The 24136-nt window shown below is 40.5% G+C and overlaps 1 protein-coding gene across 2 annotated transcripts in view; it reads right to left on the bottom strand.

The window, feature by feature from the left end:
* The window catches only part of TRIM66 (tripartite motif containing 66), a 43016-nt gene that overhangs the window by 2729 nt on the left and 16151 nt on the right, over positions 1–24136 (bottom strand). Inside the window, exons 4-17 of one of the 2 annotated variants that reach the window (XM_059474287.1) lie at positions 22949–23081; positions 22502–22618; positions 21627–21741; positions 20708–20854; positions 20468–20585; positions 18640–19499; positions 17482–17643; positions 8700–8972; positions 8266–8494; positions 5092–5152; positions 4227–4401; positions 3102–3394; positions 1499–1622; positions 105–179 (exon numbers count right to left, since the gene is read on the bottom strand). In XM_059474287.1, the coding sequence (XP_059330270.1) occupies positions 105–179; positions 1499–1622; positions 3102–3394; positions 4227–4401; positions 5092–5152; positions 8266–8494; positions 8700–8972; positions 17482–17643; positions 18640–19499; positions 20468–20585; positions 20708–20854; positions 21627–21741; positions 22502–22618; positions 22949–23081 (2882 nt within the window). The remainder of the gene's footprint in view (positions 1–104; positions 180–1498; positions 1623–3101; positions 3395–4226; positions 4402–5091; positions 5153–8265; positions 8495–8699; positions 8973–17481; positions 17644–18639; positions 19500–20467; positions 20586–20707; positions 20855–21626; positions 21742–22501; positions 22619–22948; positions 23082–24136) is intronic. The other variant, XM_059474288.1, reaches the window with a different exon arrangement.

Below are 24136 nucleotides of genomic sequence, written 5' to 3'. Positions count from 1 at the left end.
ATACTGTTCAGAAAAAAGCCCTCATGAATAGCTTTCAAGAAGACAAAGGAGAAGCTTGTGAGGCCCTCTGGATTCTCTCTGATCCCTGCACATGCAGTACTTACCAGGGGGCTGACAGGTTCATGGAATGGGAGACTCATACTGCTGCAGAACAGGGAGAGCACCAACTTTTCACACTTCTGTGGAAGCCAAAATTGTAATAAATTTTAGTTCAAAACAAGGGAGTTTCATTCTTGCCCTTAGTTAATCAATCATACTTAAAAAAAGATAATTCTCAAATTAATCTCTGATGCAAAATGGCACACTTCACTCTAGTCAGGGGGACGTTTTGCCTCATAGTATTGTTAGACCTTGGAAAATAAGGATAATCAAGAAATGCAAGAAAGGCAACACTCTCCTGGAAATTCTTGGGAATTAATGACTATCATTATTTACTTTGTGTGCTCCAGATCTATTCCTTGGCTCTCAACTGGGAGAATAGCAGCAACAATGTGGAAAGAGTTAAATGGGCAATGTTTCCCACTGCTCACATTGGTTTCCATGAATGGATATAAGTTGGTAGTACTGCATGAAAACTATTCCCTTTAATCATCATTAACTTGTAAAACACTTATACTAGTGTTTGGCTTGTTTATTAGTGAAAAAAATGCACTATATAAGCATTATAAACCATATTTTCTCACAAAAATGGAATTCTTAATCAATTCAATTTTCCAAATAGGATTTCACTATTTGAGAACCAAATCCCAATAACTTTTGCCCAGTTGTACAAATCCAGTAGCAACAGGGTCAGCTCATCATCTGCACTCAGTTGTGTGGACGCTTCCTCTCTGTCCAGTTATCGCCAACATACACATCTATATTGAATTTGTGCTTTCCAAATACTATGGACTTTAGGAAAAGGCCATTATTTAATGGAAGATTTGGTAGAGAAAACTAGTAATAGGTGTGTCAAGTGATAAGCTTTCCTCTAGACTGAGTTAAAAGCTTAAATATCTTCAAGGGAACTAATGGGACATAAGAAGAAGACAGTTTGATGATTTCAATCCAACTCAAAAGTGTCCAAAAAGTGTCTTCATCACAAAAATGTCATTGCACTGACCCAAGTAGAAGTCTGAGAAGGTGCCAAGTTTTAAAGCAAAAAGATTCAGAGTCACAAACCAGGCAAAACTGACTCGTGAAAGCTCTGCTCTTCAGTGTGATGTCCTGTTCAATGTAGAAAAGAATTTCCACATCTGCCTGCTTCTATAACATTTTTAGAATGTTACAGAAACATTTCCTGTTTCTATAACATTTTTAAATTGAAGAGCAATGTCTAGAAAGAAGACCAAATAATATACAAAATAATATATAACCAAACAACAATGCTTTTTTTATATTTACTACTGTGCGTAACATTTGAGTAGCAGCCAAGTGAAAACCATCTCATGAAAAAGCAAAGCCTCATGCTGAGGTCATATGTCCTGCTCTAAATAGAGCACTATATAATGATTCCCACCTTCTGATCACAGTCAGCCAGGCCATACTGTGCATTGTGGCTGTGGCTGTAGCGAGTGTTCTCACAGTCATACTCCACCTCTGGCTTCGCAGGGTTACGGCAAAGCGAGCACACCCATTCCCCCCTGCAAAACAGGAAACAAAAAAAATTGTGGGGAATTTTCTCCATAACCTTGTCAAACAGCAAATCTCAGAACCACTGAAAGCCTCATCCTTAACTAGCATTATGATAGCAGGCAACCTGAAGCCCATTGTATTTGATATTTTACATTGCATCTGAATCCACTTAGAAGTATAATCATTTCAGATTCTATTCACAACTCTTTTCCTGTCACAAAGGAAAAGAAAACAAAAATGTGTTTGAAATAATCTACCAGCAGTGTATGCAGCTGCACTGATTCAAGTTCTGCTTTGGAAAAAAAAACAAAACACTAAGGAAAAACAGGCAGCAACTTTTCATAAGACAAACCCAGACCCTTTTGATAACTGAGATATTAATTATCAATTGATACAGTAATTGACATATTTATCTAAGAAATCAACATTATCAGAAAAGGTGTGATGATAACACAGGTCCCCAAACCAAACAGACATAATCCTGCAAGGGCGTGTGTGTCCATGCTAGTAGATGCATTTTCAGAAACCTCTTGAGGAATTTAGTGAAGGCAGTGATGCAACTTCTACAACATCAGGGTCTGAATAGCTACAGATGAAGATATATTCAAGAATTATGAACGTATAACTTTAGTTATGGAATTTACTTCATTAGAGTTTAACTTGGCCTTTAAAGTTTATTCTAACAGGAAAACTTGGTTTTCAGTGCTTTGAAACTAGAAGGTAATAACTCCACTACTAGAGAAAAGAATGAAACCCAAGAGAAGGAAAGTCCTGGTTTTTAAACAGAAAGGAGAAACCAGAATCTCCAAGTTAATACCTTACAACATATTTTTCTCAGTTGAGACAAGGATTTGAGCTTGGCTCAAATTAACTAGACTTTAGTTCCACTTAGTAATGATTTGTAACAAATTTAGAATTTACATACCACAGTAATGCACATTATTCAGTCTCACTTTTAAGGTTGGTATGTAGACATGTGTCTATTTCTGGTTCATTGCATACAATCCATCTGTGACAAGTTGCAAAAGATTGTTTCTTAGGCAAAGCAATGACTAAAATATTTCCACAAAAGCCCTGATAATCCTATATTTCCCATAAAATTTGCTAACAAACTGAATAAAACCTCACTGATTGCCCTTCCCTTGTGCTAGTCCCTGTTCTGCCAAGAAGAGCTGATGTCTACGCTCCAGATGCTATGTGAGAGTTAGGTTTTTATTTTTCTCCAGTGAGTCGCATGAACATTTTTTAATCTGGTCTGCCACCTCCTTGGCTGTACAGGCCAGTTAACTGCAGAAAGGACAAAGTGACAGGACACAGTTCTTTTTCATAATTCATCTAGTTCCTTGCATGTAAGACAAAAAATAACAAAAAAGGCAAGTGAGAGATGCAGCCCTTGCATAAGCCTGCAACATCAATCCCTGAGGATATCTTCTGCCCCCAGGCAGTGAGCAGGAACAGCACAGTAGTGAAATGTCATCCATACTCACACTGGAAAGCTGAGCAGGGCTGGAACATGGCAGGAGAGATGGAAGACCTTGGGGCAGTGATCACAGCACAACAGCTCTCCTCCATTAAGACACACAGCACAGAAATCCTCATTTTCAATTGGACTGACTTCCTGAGTAACCGGGGATTTTTTCATGCTGGAGATGCCATTGCTGAGCTTCTGATCAACAGATGGGGTTTGTGTCTGTCCTGCAGCCTGGGAGATGAGAAATCTCCCATCCTCTGAGTTCTCCTCTTTGGACTTCTGCCCTTCAGCTGGATTATCTTTATTTATCTTGAAGGAAGAAAAATCTGGGATCACACAATTATCACGTTCACACACCAGCATAAAGCATCATTGGTTATCTGCAGATAACCAAGTACTTATTGTACTTGGAAGGCACAACTACCAACAGTTTTCCAACAAGTGCTTCAAAGTGCTTCTCTGCAATGAACTCTACTGGAGTTCAGGAGGTCCACACTCTTGGCATTTGTCACTGGCTGGCCAGGTCACCTTGGTCGGGTCATTTCCTCCACATAGCACAGTGAGCGAGCTGTGCAGATTCTACACAACAGGTGATAGAAATAGGATATTCTACAATCTCACCTGCAAATTTTAAGGTAAACAGCTCAACCTCCCCACCAATCCCCCCCCCCAAAAAAAACCCAAACATAGAAAAGGTTTAGATCTTTTTCCCACCAGAAATTCCTGTTCGCTTTTGTGGAAAGTCTTCACAGCCAAGACTCCACTGAAGCAATAGACTACAAAGATTTTAAAAATCTATTGCACTGTGATTTCTGGGATTGGTTCCTACCACTCAAATACATATTCAGGCCAGTTTTAAGCTACTTATCCTGTATTTGTAACCCGACAGGTGAGCCAAGTTGCTCCTTAGAACATGAAAACACTACAAACCTTCAGAAATGGAAGATGCAGGGAGTTCCACTTGAGCTTTGCAGGAGCAAGCTCAAAGCTGTACTGTCTTTACCACAACCCATCACAGAAGTACCCGAGAGTCAAACAAATCAGCAGACTTTTTTACTGTACAATATTCCAGAAACTGTGCCTGCAAACCAGTGGGATAAAAGGGCAGAAGGCAGGTAAATCCTGAAGAAAATCCCTTCACCTTTATGGACATGCTTGAGGAGCGTGTGCCACACTCGATGACCAGGAGGAAGTTGCCCTCCTGCCCGTTGTGCTGTGGCTGGAGCTTGAACACGGGCAGCTCGCCCATCTCCGAGGCAGAGATCTGCAGCCGCTCCAGCCGCACGTAGGGGATCCTCTGCTCCTGGGGGGCACCTCTGCAGCCAAAAGGACACGGGATTAAATCCATCCACAGTCCACAGAATTCTCCTCCCTACTCAGTTTGATGCACCGTTTTTATGCTCCTTTTCCTCAGTGACTCTGGTGGCCAAACACTGAAAATCTTGATACTTTTTCACAAACCAATTCTTTAAGAAATGTGAATGCAATCACTTTAAATTAATCATATGTGTAAATACATTACTAACTCCTGTGCTAAAGCTTTGCCCTGCTCTCTGTATTCTTAATTACCACAATTAAAGTAATATTTTATACTTTTCAGTGTGGCTGTTTTCAACAGGAGCACAGCACATCATCAACTTGACCATATTATCACAGCAGTGGCTGAAAATCAAATTTTATAAAATTGTTGAGGTAATGTTAGTCCAGTTCCCATTATATCATTTAGCTTTCATTGAGGCTTAACATTTTCTAATTGTTCAAGTGAGATAGGTTTGCAAGTGTTTATTCATTCTGGAAAATTACACAGAAATACATTAATTCACTACTTCTTTTCCATTGCTGTTCTCAAGTTGGAGAGCACTTTACAACTTTCAGAACTAATACCTATAAGGAATCTAGAAATCTTTTTAAGTTCTCCATCATCATTAAGTATGACAAATTTTCTAAATACATGCATAAAATTTCACAGCCAGTGCTTTTGTATAAAAAAAAAAAGATTCTGCTACCTGACATTCTGATTGCTTTTCATATCCATTTCAAAATGTTCCTTTTCACAGTTATTGGAATCTGGAACAGAAGATAAGAAAATGAATAAAATATTTATAATATCACAGGCAGATTAGAGTAGAAAGTACTTCAATATTCATGTACTTCTGACTGGTGTTTAATATGATATCATAAGTGAAATATGGAATAATTTCATCTATATGTATAGAAAATATGCATGCTATTTTCTGTTCTAGTGCAGAGCCTTTGTCTTTTATACTTTTAACTACAGCTTCTGCTCCAAATATAAGCAGCATATATGAAATATTTTGTAGAAATTATTTATTTCCCAGGGAATTACTTATGTACACAGCCATATTACACACATCCATATACATGGAAACAACATAAATAATCCTCTTTGCCATACAGCCTTCACTTGAGAAAAACAGACTCAATGAGGTCTGAACCCCCAGGGCTCAGGAAATCTTTGTTGTCTCCAGCTCCATGCAAAGAAGCTTCTGGATAATTCTGGTTACTTGAAAACAGGAAGTAAATTGTGTCTCCCATCTGACACCACAGGACAAAAGTTACACTATAATTCCTTTCTTTCCTCCAGTGTCTGGAACACATAAACACATCAACTCAAAACTGTCTATTTATTTAGCTGTACCTTTTTGTAGCTGTATCAGCATTTGGCCGTAGTTTTTACTGACATTAAACACAAGTAATAGCACAGTTCTGGGGAGATGGGATAGGATAGAGACAAATGCCTCAGTGGATGTCCTCAGAAATACAAATCAATTGAAAAATTTTGTAATCTCACCTTTTGTTACAAATTAGTTTGACACAGTCAATACAAACAAGAAACAAACACAATATCATGGTTATCTCGAGATGAGAGGGCCAAAAAAGATGATTTTTAAAAGAAAATTGAGCTCAGGTCAACAGTACCTGCCACAAGGAACAATAAAATGAAGACTAACAAGGAAAGGCGCATTTTACATCACATCTAAGGCATTATTCACTTGTGATTGTTGCTCTGGTGAAGGGTGGGCAGCCCTGTCATGGACAGAATTCCTAAAGGAGACTGCACACCGAGCTGAAGGAGCAGCTCTCATTGCACACTGCCAAAGCAGAGGGTGTTCTGGTGGTGCTGGCTTCCTACATTAACCAACTTTTCCATCAGCAACAGAGCCCATCAAAAAATAGTGCCTGTAAAATTTGTGGGAAACACCAAACTAGAAGGGTTGCACTGTGGAGAATGTTTTCAGTTAAAAATAGACCTTAGGGCATCAGAGGAAAAATCTCCTTAATCAGTAGGACTGAATTGAGGTAACTGTGCTCACAAAGGGTCAGATGAATGTAATCCCAAAGGAAAACAACTGCCTAGGAAAATGTTTTTGGAAGGAATTAAGGGTTAAAGTGAGCTGTTCTCTACACAGTCAACCCCCTAATGCTGCTGCTGCAGAAGGGAGGAATGCCATCCTGCAGGGTATCACCAGCAGCAAGGAATGTAAAACACAAGGAGCTGAAACCCTGATTCTGCATGGCATCCCAGAGGCCTCAGCTGAGCACTGCATTTGGCTGCGGGCAGCACTCCTTAATTGCAGAGAACCCAAAATAGCACAGAGGAATGAGGTGGTTTTGAAAAAAATCAAACCCCTGACCCATGAGGAGAGGCTGAAACCATCAGATTTGTTTAGTCTAGGAAAGAGAAGAGGAGAGAGGGGTGTTTATGCAAGTCATAAGAAAGAAAAGTGGCTGTAAGAGGGAAAATTATCACAGCACAATTTTTACCACATCCTGTATGCCTAGGATAAGAATAATTTTGTTTTAAATTAGGCTGAAATGTTTAGGTTTGCTATTAGAAAAGGATGAGTCACTGGAGACATTTACCAGAAGGAATGAGGCTTGGCAGCACAGCGCTGCTGAAGCCAGCAAGTCTTACCCAGAGCCACCAGCAGAGTTAGCATTGCCTCTGCAGCAGAATTCATGTTTTATGGCACACTGGTGACTGCATCTCCTCACTGGATGATCCTAAACACTGTCAGAATGAGACTTGCTCGCTCCTGATCCTTCCTTGTGAAAAGGGAGCAGCACTGAATTCAGCACTCGAGGCTTTCCAGCCCCTTGCACAACAGGGCCTGCATTTTATACCCAGCAGGTATAAATCTGCAGCATCCTCTACTGACAGTGAGGTTCTGAATGCTGGGGCTGCCCCTCTGTGTGGTGTCACACAAGCCACCCCAGATACCACATTGCTGCTCCTCCCCAAGACACTTCAGCCTGCCTGAGGCACAGCTTTTTAGGGGTGCCCCTGATTCTTACAGCTCACACAAATGATCGTGCCATAATTGCCACGGTTTGGCATGGGACATTGAAGAGAAGACAAATACTTTTCCTTGGCTCACTGGGCTAGGCCTCCTTTGTACTAATTAGAATTCTCTGAATAAAAATACAGCACAGAGAGAGAAATATTAATTCATCTTCTATAGAGAAATGCAGCCAAATATTGGCATAAGTCATGGGATAACAGCTTGATCCTGCAATCCCTTGCTTGCATGAATAGTCCCATTGACTTTCAGAGTTTGCAGGAATGAGCCTTTAGAGTGTAGCACGATGTTGGCAATTTGCCCATGAAAAGAGTTAAGTAAAGCCTAATTCTCCATTAGGGCTGAAGAAATAGGCCTTGGCTGAAGGGAATGTTTCACAGTAGACAGAGCCCAGCAAAGGCACATGCTGAGCAATGTGTTAACAAAAATTCGGTATGCTACTGATGTGGAGGACTTAGCAGAAGGCACATTACATTTTGGAAGTAATGTGGGGTTTTTTAATTGAATTTGGACTCTTCAAACCAGGTCTTCAGTAGTCATAACTGCAGGTCTCATTAACAGGAGTGCTTCTAAAAGGACTAATACTCCAGGTACTTCACACAGTCACACTCGTTTCTGGTTCACAGATGAGGGATGTTACAAATTCAAAGCATATAATTTCCATGTTTTTCCTCCACAAATGAGATCAAACACACTTTTCCATTGGATTAAGTACTCTGATAACATTTGAAGCTTGCTGGAAAAGCACATTTACATGTAAGTATATTAATAAGCATACTGCTTTGCCATGCTTGCAATGCACAGAGCTAAGGGAAAAAAAAAAACCAAACCTAAAGGAAGTAATTAAAAGCCTGGTACCTTCTTTGCTTCTAGGTTGTCTCATTCTGGCATTCACAGGCAGGAAAGAAGTGTTGCTGAGCAGTTCAGAAGGAGAAGTGCAATGCTGAGACTTTTTGATTGAAAGATTAATAGGTTCTTCCATCACTTTTTGCATAGAAAGAGTTAATTCATTAACTACCTCTTGCCCAGCAGTAGCCAAGCTGTTTTCTAGAAGACAATCCACAGCACTGAAGTCTTCATTTTCTAGCTGCAGGAGGAAGGGGAGAAAGAAATGCAAAACTCAATTATGAGTTTTCCTTCTTTTTATGTTAAGAACATAATTTGTAATCAGTCTTCAAATACCAGGATAAGAAAAACTGTAATTGAAACAGCATTTTGACTGTTGACCAACAATAACGTGCTGTAAAGGGAAGTGGACTCCCTCTGAGCAGAGGAGTCTGAGGCATCCCTACCTTGCATTTGGTGCCTCCCTGGAGCGCATCACTGGGTACAAGGGCAGCAGGAGCCCCAGGGCTGGGGTCACTGGGAGCCCTACCCAGGGCCAGGCTGTAGCTGGGCAGGGGCTCTGCTGCAGTGTCACACTCACAGAGGGCGTTTGGGGACAGGCCAGGTGTCACAGCAGCTGCACCTTTCGCCTCTGGGTCGGCTGAGCTGGGTAACCTCGTGGGAGATAATTCCATTTCTGCACTGCTTGGAAAGCCCACAAAGCTCAGAGATGCTGAACGCTAGGAAAAGCAAAAAGAAGAAAAAAATGCAATATATTAATCAGCTTTCCAGCAGCAAAATGCTGCTGTTCTTTCTATAATAGATAAGATGCTCAGTTTCAGCTTGGCATAGTCAAACAGTTGTGTCACAAGGGCTGTAAGAATCTATTGTAATCCTCTCCTGCTTATAAAAGCTTTAGATTCTCCACCATTAAAACTGAAAACTGGAAAAGGAGACAACTGGGTTACTCTTCTGGTGCTTACAAAAAAAATATCTTCCTTAGATGAATTCAAAGGATTCTGATTTTTAACTCCAACAATGATTGGGAAATCTATGTAGAACACTGTACCAAATTAATCCTTGACATAAACCCTATTATTTTCCATTAAATTTTCCCAGAAGAAATAAGATTCCAATCAGAAATTTTGTCATTTTATTAAAAGAACATAAAATCATTCAGAAAGAAGATTCAGAAGAAATAAAATCTAACTCTGACTTAAGTACATGAAGTTATTTCTCCTGTTAATGATACTAAAAACTTTATGATAGTGAGTTGGTCTCATTAAAACCTAAAGCACTTCCTCCCCTTTAAATAACACAGATTAAATGCAGAAATATCCTACCTGTACTAATGAGGAAACATGCCCAGTTTCCAAAGAAAGGGAATATTTACCAAAGTATCAACATACATTTTTGACTGTCTCATGATTTGTCACTACCAAACCCACAGAGTCACTGTTACACAAACCAAAGCAAACCCACTCATCTAGGTGACCTCCTTAAGCTGCCTCACACCCTGGAATGGGGGACTCTATTGAAAACAAGATTGTTCTAGCATCCATGTGAAGAAAAGAGAAGGAATTTTGGAAGTGTACAGATCTGTGTCACTTGAATACACAACTTTGCCTTGATTTCATCATAGTTCATTGGTGTTTTATCCTTTACATTAGACTGACTATATCCTTTTTATTTGACTGCAATACAGTAGGTAGCCCTCATTTTAATACAAATCAAGACAATAAAAACACGTCCATTGCATCTGAATTAGAGTTTAAATTTATTGTTGTACTTATTTCTCCACTAGAGGCCTGTGATTCAGAAGTGAATCTGAGAGAGGATCCATTTCCTAAATTTAATTAGTAGTTTTCTCAACATATACTCCATTTGGGATTTTGATACTTTTGTCCATCTTAACCCTACAGTGGCAAAGACTGCAGCCTAGCCTGAGCTGCCAGATGTGCCTGTGTAAATCCTTCCTCCTGCCAGCCTTGAATTCTTCTGCTTGCAATGCACAGCAACTCTGGGCCAGGACAATACTGCCCACTGAATCTAATTCCCACCTAACCATGGATGCAATTTAATTTCCTCTTTGTCAATTTGCAATAGATGCTATGATGGGAGCTTTGCCTGAAGAGTGACCACTTAATCTGACAAGGCAAAATACACCTGCATTTGAGACAGAAAGAGGTCAGCTCTTGTGCAGGACCAGGGGAAGTTTGTGCCATTCCAGCACACAGAGCTGCAGTGAGCCTGCTCTAAGCAGTTCCTCCATGCAGAAAGCACCCCAAGGAGCACTGGGTTCCTGCAGCCAGGGAATTGGTCATTCTCCCCCTCTTAAGTCCAATGGACACCCCTGAATCCAAGCTGTCTGAGCTAGAACAACTTTTTGGAAGCAGCTGGAACTGGCCACACATGTTCTTCCCACCTCACATTTGAGCAGAAAACTAGACCATAGCCAGTAAGGAAACGCACCAGAGGAGGCCCAAACTTGCCATTTAGACTATGTGACAGAGCATTCCTAAAAATGCTGAGGTTTCAAACCGAAGTTATCTCCACAGGTCAGCAAGGAATTCACTTTTCAAGGCCACACGTCCAAAAGTCCGTAAAGATCAAAAATGTTTCTTTGCCACCCCAATTTGCTTGTAACAGATTCCTGCAATTGCAGTGACAAATGGGACCTACAAAGTACACATTTACCTTTTCATTCCATCACTCCTTTTATCACAAGCCTTTTTCAGATGACAGAATTAACATGTGAATAGTTCCCATACCACTCACAAAAGACTAAAATAAACAAGCAGAAATCATGCTCGAGCTGAAGATGAACTGTAATCTGCCCTTGCCTTTTCCCCTTGCTTCAGAGTCTACTGTGAGCATTAATTAAGCCCCTGTGAGGTAGCTAAACATTTATTTAGTCAGGTTCTCCAAAGCATGGAGCATCCACAAATCCCTGAGTCCATAGAAGTACCCTACAGCTGTGCTCCATTGGAAATGGCCATGCTGAGGCACACACATGGCAGGCACACCATCCAAAATTGCTCCCAAGTTAACTGGAAACCTTCTGGCCATTCAGCTCCTCCAACCACTACCCACACCTTCCCTGACTCATTTACAAGCACATGCCATCATCTCATGTGGTGAGACCTGACCCACTGTGTGCAGCTCAGGTGAAATGTTCCCCCTCCTAAGTCAATTTAGGATTTCTCCTGGCTCCAGTGACACAAGTTTACTTACTGGGAGTAGTCACTGGGATGACTCCTACTGAAGGGAAAAAAAATGGAGACACACATGTAAGATTTTCAGGAAGGTGAAATTCAGTTGCATGGTGTGGCTATGTCCTTTTTACTTTTCTATCTAGCATCAGTTTCTTCAGAGATCTTTTTAGATTATATAAGCCAATGGAAAACCTTACTCTTGTTAAAAAGAATAATGAGGCCATCAAACTGCCATCTGTCTTTCCCTTGGGGCAAAAGTTAATTTTGTGGTTATTTTAATGATGAAGCAACATTATGATCTTTCAGTGCAAAATATTAAAACTCACAGTTAAGAACAGACACATTCCATCCTGATCCATGGAGCTGCTGTCAAGTGTGAAGTGAACAATGCACTGGGAGCAAGGCTCATTAATAGACTATTAATTCACTCCCTAAAATAATCATTTCTTTTGCCATTAGCAAAAATTTCTCTTTTCCCTTGACAGTTCAGCTAGATTTTGCAAATGGGATGCCTTTAAAGGATTTATCTGTTTTATAAAAGCTCTATTGCTTTTACATTGCAACATTTGAACAACAACAAGCACTAATTATGCTCTTGGGCAGAGGGTGGCTTCAGCTGTTGGTTAATTTTGAACTTTTTGACATTTTAATGTACAGCCTGGCACATTGAACTACATCTGTGTCACTATAAATGGAATTCTCATTGTCTCATAATTAATTTTGGTCTGATGATCCTTATAATATAATGGCAGCAGCATCACCACCCCAAAACGCCTTCTACCACAATTTTCTTAGCTATGGTAGTGAAAAGTAAGAAAAAAAGAACATGCAAAGTGCCTGCAGAGAATAAAAAATAAACACATGGTTCAGTTCAAATATTTCTTTGATCACTGTCGCATTCCAAAAAGGTCCAGCGTAAACATGCAGCACCAATACAGAAGAATTCTGAGAAGCAAATACTTACCTTGAAACAGTGGGATTAGGATTTGTTAGGATTGTTTTGGCAAAGCCTCGGGGCTGTTGACATTAAGTGTCACTGATAAAGGAAGCTAAAACTGGGAAGCGCCAATTCTCTTTGCTATGGGAGAGAAACACCACGCTGCAAATGGATGCAGAGTAATGAACGGCTGCTATTAAGTGGAGCAATCCCCCTGGCAGCTCATTATGCTGGAAGGTTAAACAAATGTACTACTCCAATCCAGTTGCTTAACACAGCAGCACTGATAGCACGGGCTGCACATGCTTCCCATTCCCAGTTTCAGAACAGAATCCGAAGGATTTCCTTCCCGCTTTCACGAGACAGAAAGAACCCAAATCTTCCTTAGCAATTTGTCTGAATAAACTGGAGCGGGCTTAAAGCGGAAGGAGGAAGAGATTGCATGGAGCAAGCAGCATCATGTTTTATTTATCTTCTTTTTTTTCAGGTCAAAGGAAAAGGGTTTTGTAAAATTAACATTCTGGGAAATGTACCTAATTGCATTAAGCATGAAGGCATTTGTGCCGTGAGCAGCTCAATTCTGTACAGTAAAAAACATACTCTGTTACTTAAGAAATTTATAGCACCCCAAACTCCAGGCTATTATTTCCTTCATCACTAATTCTTCTAAAATTAATAGTAATTAAGTGGAAAAAAATAGCAGCAAGAAATCCATTTTGGTCCCAAGGTCAGATTTAAAGTTCTAGGGTTGGATATTAAATTATTATTACTTTCAGTCACTAAGTAATCACAACATGCTTTGTGCAATACTACTATCAAATAAAATCTGTACTCTGTTCTTCAGCACTCTTCAATTTCTCTTGAAAAACTCATGAAAACAAATTTCATGGGTTTTTCAAGAAAAAAAGAGAAGTTCCACCATGAACTGTCACCATATTAGTCTTTCATGAAATACTGCCACAGCATATCCTTGAAATAAAAGAGAAGCCTGTTAGAGTGCTCTGAAGAGTGCACCCTGGATAGCATGGAATATTTCCCGGGATTTCCCCATTTCGGGTAATTTATGGTGCCTGAGACAAACAGAGCTCTTGAACTAAGAAGCTGGAACTTGTTGTGGATCAAAAAGAACACAACTAATATAATGCACTACACACCATTTCCAAGTGTTTACACTTTCTTTGCCAATTTTGGTCTCAAAAATTATTTATCAAAACCACAAAATATGGGGGAAATAGTCAAACACACAAAGGACCGAAGAACAGAATGGCTTTCACCCAACTCTAGAGAGGCAAGAAGTCCCTTTTAAGCTTCAAAAACAAACTCTCAAGAGTAAATTCAATGTATTCCTACAAAATACATATATTATGAATGGGGTGAATATAGAGTGATTATTCACTGGTTTTCCTAACACAAAAATCAGAAGGTATCAGGCAAGAGACTTAAGGTAAGCAAACAGATGATCTCATGAAGTGCAAAACTCAACTGGTGTAGAATGCTGAGGAGTATTCTACACTAGTATTAAAATGGACTCAAAATAGTGGTTTAGAGCTCTTTATAGACTCCTTTCCACTGATTTTTTCTAATTCACTGGAAGGGGGGGGGGATCTTTGAAAGTCCTCTAAACCACAATTGTCTGGGTACAACCTTCAGGTCAGAAAATCCTTGAAGTGCTGGCTTCCAGAATCTGGGATAGTGGACCATCAGTTTATATTTGTCTGTTTCTGATGCCCTTCCCTAAGGATCTGCTGTTGACTATATTTATATAGGATCAGGTGCAGCTGCTCAGTGATAACTCACTAAGGCAGTGCACAACATATTCAGAGATGCACTTTAAGCAGAAGATTAGCTAACAGAGGTAAGGGTCTTGCTCTAAAGTGGGGAGAAGGGGCTGCACTTTATGGGGTGTGAGGAGGAGAGATGTTCAGCTCTGCATCAACACCAGTGGCTGTTGCAGTGGTGCCTGAGGCTCAAATTACAAATCTGTGCTCTAGATGTACAGTAATCATGACATTTCTTCTCATGCTAGATGCAGCCTATAGACCTCTTGCTCATCACAGCCAGAAATGACAGTTAGGTACATGCAAACAAAACAGACTGTATTCCTGTTATTACTCCTGAAAACACAATTAGGCTCAAAATATCTTATTATTCTTACCTTTATTCCAGAATAGGTGACCTCTCTAGTCTTGTGCACAAATTAATAACTTGATATCATACTATATAAAAGCAGCAAGACCATATTGTTGCAGAAGGTTGGTAACCTCTCCACAAAACTGTTAAAACTTTGAGTTCTAACAGTTAATTGAGCACCCATTCCTTCACACTGCAAATTAGCAATTCCACAACTTGTGTAAAATCTGTTTGCTAGAGCTTGGCACAACTCCCTGGAAATGCAGTGCAGGTAACACAAAAGTTATTCAGAAATTTGTTCTCTGCTGGAGAGGTTGGGTATTTAACAGGCATGGAGACAGAACAACTCCACAATCCAAACCAGAGGTCCTGGCTATGTGAGTGAAGTATTCTGACAAAGGAATATGAAATATATCCATTTTCCATATCAACAGAAAGATTTCATTCCTAGTGTGGCATTCTTAAAAAGTGCTAATCAAGCCCAGAATTATGCAAAGTGCAGCACTTAACTTATATCAAACAATCAATGGTCTAAATATAGAAACATTTATTCTGCACAAAAAATTAATTCACAGAAAAAGATCAGTTAGAGGAATATACAGAAAGACAGACTGACAAAATATCACCATGAATATTCCAAAATGAGTAAAACAAATGAAAACAATCCCAAACTAATTAAATCATGAACTATTAAGAGCATCTTCTCTGTACTGCTTTATGAATAAATATAATCCTGTATCCAGACAATTCATCTAGTTATCAGTTAATAATACCAAATTCATATCATAAAAACATTTAAAAATTAATGCACAGAGGTTTAATAATTACAGGACGAATCAAGTCTTGCCCACTCCAAAAAAAAAGAAAACACTGAGCTAAAGAAAGCTTTTATTTCTGACCTTTTTGGACAGATCTTTGCAACCACACCACTAAACAGTTAATCCAGATGCACACTGCTTTCTCTTTAATGAAAGAATCTCCGCAGACAGGGAATTCTGTACTCCACTAGGAATACTGTGCCTAGCTGAAGGCTGCCAGAGTTCAGCAGAAATGCAACACAAGGCCAAGAAGTCCAACAGCAATTTTTCTCCAAAAGACAGAACAGTTCTTCAACAGGCAGCAGGTTTATCCAGCCATTTTCCCCACCATATTTTTCAGGTATTTCAGACTTGTCCACATTCACTTTCTCTATGTCTTCCAGGACGATCTTGAGAGAGATGAAACGTTCTGAGCATAATCCATGTGAGAGCACATGGACAAACATCTATGCAGAAACTTTTGTCTGGAGGTGAGTGTGAAAACATTTAATCAGGAGGATCAGATGAGAGTGAACAGACACATTCCCTTGATCTTAAACAGGAACCAATATCCAATTTAAACTCAGATTTAATCCAATTGTAAAGCAAAAGCACTCAGACATCTTTAGGGAGCATTCATGAAGATATTTCAAGGGTTTACTTGCTGTGCTTTTTCCCTTCATCATTTCTAATATGCCATTGCCAGAGCTGTCAGTATCTTCATCCCACCCAGGTGTCTTCATCACAAACAGCTCATTAGAAGAGAGGAATAGAAGCACAGATGGGGTTCTGTAGCGGTTGAACATTCTCCCTTCTTGAAGAGGTAGCAGGCACCTCAAAAAACAGACACCCCTATGCTTTCTGCACAAGAGCATACACTCCTCAGCACCATTACAAAAAACCCTTTTTTCTTTTCCTTAGAAGTATTCTCCTTTTACCACCTTCTCAGCTTCTACAGCAACAAATCAGCCTTTTCTCCTTTATCATTCCCATTTTTCCCATCAGACTACACTAATGTATCCCTCTTCCACATCTGCTTCCATTTTCTTTCCTCTTCCTGACGTTTCTTGCTTAAGCTGTTGGGAATAACCTTCCATTACAGGTCCATAAAACAGATTTCTTTGTGGCTTTCAAATCTGATTTGCACTCTGCTTCCAGGCCCACATCTCTGCAACTCCCAAAGGGATCTCCAACAATTCTCTGGATAGGTATTGCATCATAAACATGTTGCATCAACAAAGTCACATACAAAAGAAGGAAAAATAACTTGCTTTTTGAGGATGGAAAGGAAAAACAAGTTCTTCCACAATATTCCACTGACAAATTCCAAGGAAAAGCACTATGAAAGTCTTCTACATGGTACACAAAATGAGTCGTGCACTGAAGTAATAAACAGATTTGAAAAACCAGAATATGATGTGTTGCTTGGAGTGCTTTAAAAAAGCTGTACAGAGAAGTAAAAGGCAGATTCTCTGCTTCAAAAGCACAGGTGACATCCAGAGCCAGCAATGGTCTACTGATAACTATTGGCCTTCCTGTTTGTGTTCAGGCTGCTTCTTCCATGGTCAGAGCCTCACAGTAGGTGGGAAGACCAAAGCCTGGCTCTATTTTATAATAAAATGTTCTAGATATAGAGAAATTGTGATTTTTCTGCTTAGACATGAGGAATGAGAAGAAGTACAACAGAATTTCAGGCACTCCACCTCCAGCAGTAATAAGTGGTGCTGTTCCTGAGGCAACTATTTTGAAGATTGCTTCTTAGGCCTGATTTCATCAGCACTTCTGACTCCTGCTTTATTTATTTCTTTCAAATTAACTGCTTCTAGTATGGTAGTTAGTGACTCCTAATAATTAAATCCCTAGACACAGACACTAGGCAGAATTTAAGCAGTGAAGAAATAGAGCATCTATTTATTTGCCAGTTCATGCCTAACAATCATGCCAGCCAGACCTAAACACGATCAGCCTCTAGAAGAGCTGCTCATCCTGGCACCTTACTGTGACATACACACATGGTCAGGCTGTGACTGTCTTCCAAAACTTACAAGCCATTTGGCTGCATTTTAATTTTTTCCACCTGATTGCAAACTCCAATGCCACATTCAATATTATTCAATCATTATTAAATCATCATTTTTCCTTTAATTTTTTTTTACGAAGTTCTTTATACCTTTCTCACTGGATGGAAAGTTGATTGCTGCAGCATGGTCTCAGGGGAGTGGCTCCTGCCACTGGCTTCTTCTTCTAAGGGTTGTGACAGGGAGGGACTGTCACTTTTGTCAAGAGGAATGACAGGCTTCTGGGCATCAGCTTCTGTGGAGCTCTCACAGACCTACAAACCACAAATGAGAATTTGTCTTTTCAACATCTCAGGAAGAAAAACAGTAACCAATGTGCATCAACTCACAGCATACACATGATGACAAGCCCAAAAAAACTCTAAAACAACAGAGATGTTCAAGGCAACCTTAAGCAGGGAGATAAATGGAGAAAGTTTTCTCTCAAATATTTATGAATTCTTAAAAAAAAAAAGACTCAATAAACCTGCTGAAATGTACAGCTACACCAAAAGGCTGCAGTCTGCCCTTGCAGGTAATCTACTTTGAGAACTATCCAAGGTGGCAGCTCCACAGAATTTACACAATGGCAAGTCTGAGCCACCTTTCCACCATTTTAAATTAATTTCCAAGCCACTTTATTCTACAGCTCATCTGTCTTGTAGTTTGGATGCTCACCACCAAGAACTGTCCCTCTTTCAAAAGCAGGCTCCTCACTAACAGAGGAAAAGGGAAGACATTGGCCTTGCTAAAAACTGTAGCACAATGGCATCTGTGGATAATGATGATAATTTTAAATTACACGATGCAGCAGCAAGAGAATGGGAAATAACCCTCAGACCAAGAAATTGTCTTCACTCTCTTCAATAATAATTCAGAATCTAATGCTTTTTAAGGACTCAGGTCTTAATGTTTCCAGTAAATAAGAGTTGAAATGCAGAGTGCAACTACCGCAGTCCTCCTGTCATCTATTCACAAAGGAGGAGTGATGGTGCTTTTATTCTCCCACATTACTGCTCACCTTGCCTATTGAGAGATATAGATCTTTGGGATCCAGGGTGGTTATGCAGAAAAAAAATTTGAAAAAAAATATAGAAAAACTTGGCAGAAAATTTTGGCCCAATCTGCATGAGGCATGAAGCCTCTCTGCTGCATGCATAGACAAGACACCAATAAAAAAGTTCAGAGAAACACATGAAATCTCAAAGGTGTGTCCAGTTTCTGAGCTTACACTGACTAAATGCAGTAGGAAATAACTTTGAGAGAAATACCTGTGCTTCATCTTGGACTTGCTGCTGTGCTGGGGCAGGCTGCCTCACTATGTAGTTGATCTGACCAACTATAGTCTGCTGAACGTGCTGAGGCGGCTTGGCTTGGTTCAGCTGCAAGCTGGGCTGTCCCTGGGCCTGCAGGAGAAGCTCCAGATCCTTCTTCATCTCCTCCAGCTCCAGCTGGTGGTGCATGATGTCCAGGCTCTGCTGGATGACCTGCTTGTGGGTGCTCTCGTCGTGCCCTGCCGGGGGGGACACGAGGGGCTGCTGCTGCTGTGGGGGTGGCTGCGGCACGTGGCTGGGTTTTATCTTCTGGACGTGGCCCAGCTGCACTCCCACAGCTGATGTCTGCAGAGCAGCCTGTGGGTGGCTCAAGGGAGCCTGCTGAGCCTCGTGGGACACCCCAGCACAGCCCTGGTGCAGCTGCTGGGCTGGGAAGGCCTTTGCCACCCTCCCGGACACCGCGCTCTCCGGCTCCGAGCGCGGCTGCTGCTCCAGCCCGGCCTGCAGCAGCTTCACGGGCTGGGGGGCAGCCCGTGGCTCCCTGTCCTGGGGCTGCAGGCTGTACTGCAGAGGGAAGTGCTGCTGATGAAGGGCAGGAGGCTGGTGGAAGCCCTTGTGGTGGCTCATGTCTTGGTAGGGAGGCTGGGCTTTGCTGGGGTGAGGAACGCTGAGGCAGTGGGAGCAGCACACGGGCGCAGAGCACGGCAGCGCAGCGGGGAACTGGTGAGGTTGGCTGGTCTCCAGCTGGGGGGCTGGGGAGGGGTGCCCACGGTACAGAGAGGGCTGTAACCCTTGCATATTTCCACAGAGCAGCACATCTGGGTGAGTAAGGTGTCCACCTTCCATTGTGAAACCCCCTGGAAAAAAACCAGCAAATTTACTCCCTCCTATAGTCTTAACAAATGTATACAATAAAATTTGTACTCAAGGAAATGGCCATCATGCACATTTCAAATGTAAAAGATATTCAAATATTGTATCCCAACAGTCTGTCAACATCCATTCCAGATAAATTTTCCAATATTTATCTAGTATTTCAATTTGCACCCAACTCCCACTGATGTCAGTTGAACTCACAGTTGAATTACCCAGCAAACACTTTGAAACATTGACCTTATTTTATCTTAACTGATGGATATGGCTTATACTTTCATTTTTTACAGAAGTATGAGCTTATCTTCTCATCCATAAGCACAGGTACAAAAAACAGTTTCCAAGGGGCAAGTGCAAAAATAAAAGAGATTATGTTATGTAGGTGAGACTTGTAAAAGCTGGAAATAGAAGTGACGTATGAAATGATCTTGTCCATCAAGAGATTACTCCCTACTTTTAAAATACCTTTTATAGTATTTTACCCCTTTTATGTTTTAATACCTTAAAATGGGAAGAGAACTGTTCTCTTAGATCAGCAATCAGCCCACTGAGCTGAATTTACAGTTAAAAAGCCATTGCAGAAAACCTGTGGCTGCTGAGAAACAAAGTCACAGTATGGACATGAGCTATATAGGTATCACTGTAGTTATTGTACAGACAGTGTCTTAAAGCCATCTTTGTGCCTAGCAATTGCAAGTGTCTCAGCTGTGCTCAGCTCATTTGGCCACTAAGAGACTGAAAGCACCAGACATCTCAATGGTCTTTTGGTGAGTGGATATAAATGGAGAGAGAAAAACAGGAGAGTTCAGCCACACTCGCTTTTCTTCAGAACATAGCAAGAGTTTCAAAAGTGGATGTCAAAACAAGAAAGGAGAGCCCTTTAGGGGAGGCACTGTATTGTCTGCATCTGTCTAGCTGAGCTTTGGGCATTTGCCTATTATAATTTTCTTACCCAAATTGGAGAGCTGCTTAGTCCAGTAGGAGGGATCCCAAGCAAACCTGATCTTCAGAGGAGGGCCCGTGTCCATGTTGCAGTTTGTCTCCAGCAAGCGCTGGATCTGAAACACAATCTGGGGGCACATTAAAGGACAATGATCTTACAATTCTAAGGTGGTGAAAAATGTTTCATTTGATCAACATCAGAACCTTAAAGCAGTTCTCACAATTACTGCACAACAAGCATTGCTCTTACCAGTTCCTTACTGAAGAGAAATGGGATGGTTTTTTTGCTACACACGGCCCAGCTGATGAAGTTCTGGACATGTTCCACCTGTCTGCCTAAAACCACAACACTTTGCAGCTGCTGCTCCAGCCTCTGCCTCCTCTCACTGGTGATTTTCTGTTGATAACATGAATCAGAAGAAAAGGGCTGTCATTCTTCAGACACACATAACAGATGCAATTATTGGCACGGTATTATGCAGTATTTGCAGCAATACTGTTCTTCACAAGGTCTTTAAACCACCCATCACAGAAACAAAGTAAATCCAACTCAGGAGAGGACTCTGAATTCAGGAAGAGCAATGACGTCCCCAGGAGGAAAAATCTGCATCATTCTGGCCCTGGTTTAACAGAATAACATAACCCCCAAGAAAGACGTAGAACTTGGATCAAATTCACATGTGGGCCACTCTCTCATCTGGAAATTCTGATCAGCAATTTTTTCTCAGCACATTTCAAAATAAAATCTCATATGCTTCAACTGGACATCCAAAAATTTGAAGAGTCAAAACTCACGAGTTCTGTTACAGAAATTAGACCAAAAAATAATTTCTGAAACAGGGGATTAATTGTGCTGTTAGTGGGCTCCAACAAATGAAACATTAAAATCAGAATCAGGTTTGTTTTCTAAGTGCTCAAAAGGTACACACATTATCTGTAAATGCGTTAGAAAATGTGGTTAACTCATGATAAAGAAATACTTTACCACTTTGCCCTGAATCTTTGTCAACCATTGATTCCATAAAGTCTGCAGAAAAAAACCCCAAGTATTTGAAAATATAAGGAATGGCACAATAGATCCCACAGTCTATATTCGTTCTACTGGCACTGGGATTAAATGTCATTTAGTTTGATTTCCCAAGGTGTCAAATGCAACTAGCCTTACTTACTTCCAGTTGTTCAAGGAGGATATTTGTTCGTTTATCAATTTCATTCATCAGAACCATCTTGGCCATTTTTATTTGGTTTTCCACCTTTTTGTACAGATGTTTTACTTCAAGCAACCTGTGGGTAAGAGGTACATATCCCTGATGTGTCATTTATTCACTGCTCAGCAATTTGCTACAAGAACTGACCTGTCTACTGACAGAACAGCAGTAAGAGTTGTATCATCATTTCCCATCAGTTCTCCCCCACTTCTCTGAACCCTGACCACCCCTCTCTGGATGTGACATGCTAATGCTGATGGATTCTCTCAAACATCATGCCAAAAGAGTCTTTAGTTCTTTTTCAACAAATACACACATAATATATCCAAAACTGCCAGTTTATACTAGATTATAACCAGTATAAATAGATTTGTACTCTTGGTTTTATTAATGCAGAAGAGAGATCCAACAGCCACTAAATGCATAATCAGTAGCTAAAATCCAGTTCAAATAATTAAATATTTTCATTTTTATATTCATCTTGACTGAAATTGCACCCTGTTTTGAGGTTTCTTGTAGATATAAAATATCCTAAAATTATATTTAGTTGTAATATTGTCAAATTATAGGCCAGAAACCAATTATACAAAGAAATCTCAACTCTGAACTCAGCTGTCACGTGCCTTACAAAGAGCATGGAATCGTGTATTACAATGCCATGACTTGTCAGCGCCACTTAAACATGAATTTGACATTTTTAATCTTCCTATTGTTTTCTACTCTCCAAGAAAAAAAAAAAAGAAGCGGCATTTAATTCTGTTGACCTACATTTAGTGAAAATATTATTTTTACAGATCACCTACTTGCATTAAAACAAAAAGAAACATAGCAATTACCTGTCTTCAATCTGTTTAGCTGAAACCTGAATCCCATTTTTTTTCTCCTCCACCTTAGTTATGACATTCTCCAGGATAATTCTCTGATTTTGCAGTGCTTCATCGAGATGCCTGAACCTGTGAAAGAAGGGGAAACTGTCACAAAGTGGTTTTCCATGCTCATGGAAACAGGTGAGAGCAGGGAGGGTTTCTGCCAGGGCAGTGAGACAGATCTGAGTTAAATCACCTGTGAGACAGCTGAGCTGAGGTTGCTGTGGCTTTTAAATTCAGAGCAGCCTGCAGCTTCAGCTGGCAAGCACCGGTGGAAAAGGGGGAAAGGCCCAGGTGGAAAAAGGGGGAAAGGCCCAGGTGGAAAAAGGGGGCAAAGGCCCAGGTGGAAAAAGGGGGCAAAGGCCCAGGTGGAAAAAGGGGGCAAAGGCCCAGGTGAGCACCACTGCAGTGAGGTACCTGTGCTCCTTGTGCTCGGCCAAGAGGCAGCTGCGGCAGGTGAGGGTGTCACAGGTCTCACAAAACACCTTCAGGGCCTCTTGAGGGTGCACTGGGCAGAACAAGGAAAACTCCCTGGCTTCATCTTCAGCTGCTGAGGAATGCAAAGCAAGGCTGTCATTCACAAGAGGGGCTCAGAAAAAGAGTAACCAACCTCACAGTTTCATGGAAAGTCTCCATGGCATTTTTTAAAAGCACAGAATCTGGAACTATCTGATTATCTGAGGCTGGGTTTGTTTGCTTTTTTTTCCTTACACATCCAACAAACTGAGCACACCAGGAACAAGCCATCAAACAAATCCTACTAAACACTCGTGAGTTTAAAGTATCATGATTTGGAGCACCTGTCTCACAACTTTAAATGCCCTGGTCTGGTCAACCACTCAACAAAACTATTGAAAAATGTAGAATAGTAAATAAATTAAATAAACCTGCAGTCACAGCAGAAGCAAGGAAACCATTTGTTCTTAAAAAGTCACATGAGCAACTGTTTTCCAAACTGTGTTTGTTGCAACGCAGTTCACAAATTTCAGCAGCTGAGGCTGACATTAGGGGCTAGAATCTGTTCTTAAATTATTTTCTAAAGAGTAATGTGATAAAGAGTTAGAATGGACAGCAGGCATGCAAAGTGGAAGCATTATTTCTGTACAATCTCTTCTTGCCTTTTTTCTGAATGGTAGAACTGTTTTAGAAAGAAGGAACACTGTCAACAAAAGATGCCATAAAAAGAAAGATAAACCATGGCAAAGCCAACCCTCTACCACCAAAGAAGGGCTTGCGTGCTTCCTCAGAGCATCCAAAGACATTGTCCCATTACTCTTTACCAACACATGAGAAGTTAAACAAGCATTCTTAGATAACACGTACTGATAAAAGTTTAAATTATATAAAGGCATTAATAATTTATACATCATTATTTGCTCACATGAAGTAAAAAGAAATATCTTCATTTTCCCACACCAAACCTCTTACTTACCGATATACTTTTTAAAAAACCAACCTAGGACAGAGACCATACTCTCATCCTGTAGCAAAATGAAGCCTTTTGTAGATTCAGAAGTGATAACTATTGCAATTACACAGACCCACAGAGTGCAGCAAGCTATACTGGCTCAGCCACTTCATTTTCAAATTGTAAAATTCACAACA

Source organism: Ammospiza nelsoni, chromosome 6 (genome assembly GCF_027579445.1).
Source record: "Ammospiza nelsoni isolate bAmmNel1 chromosome 6, bAmmNel1.pri, whole genome shotgun sequence".
NCBI lineage: Eukaryota > Metazoa > Chordata > Aves > Passeriformes > Passerellidae > Ammospiza > Ammospiza nelsoni.
Note: the sequence above shows the minus strand (reverse complement) of the source record. Positions and strands in the feature narration are given on the sequence as shown.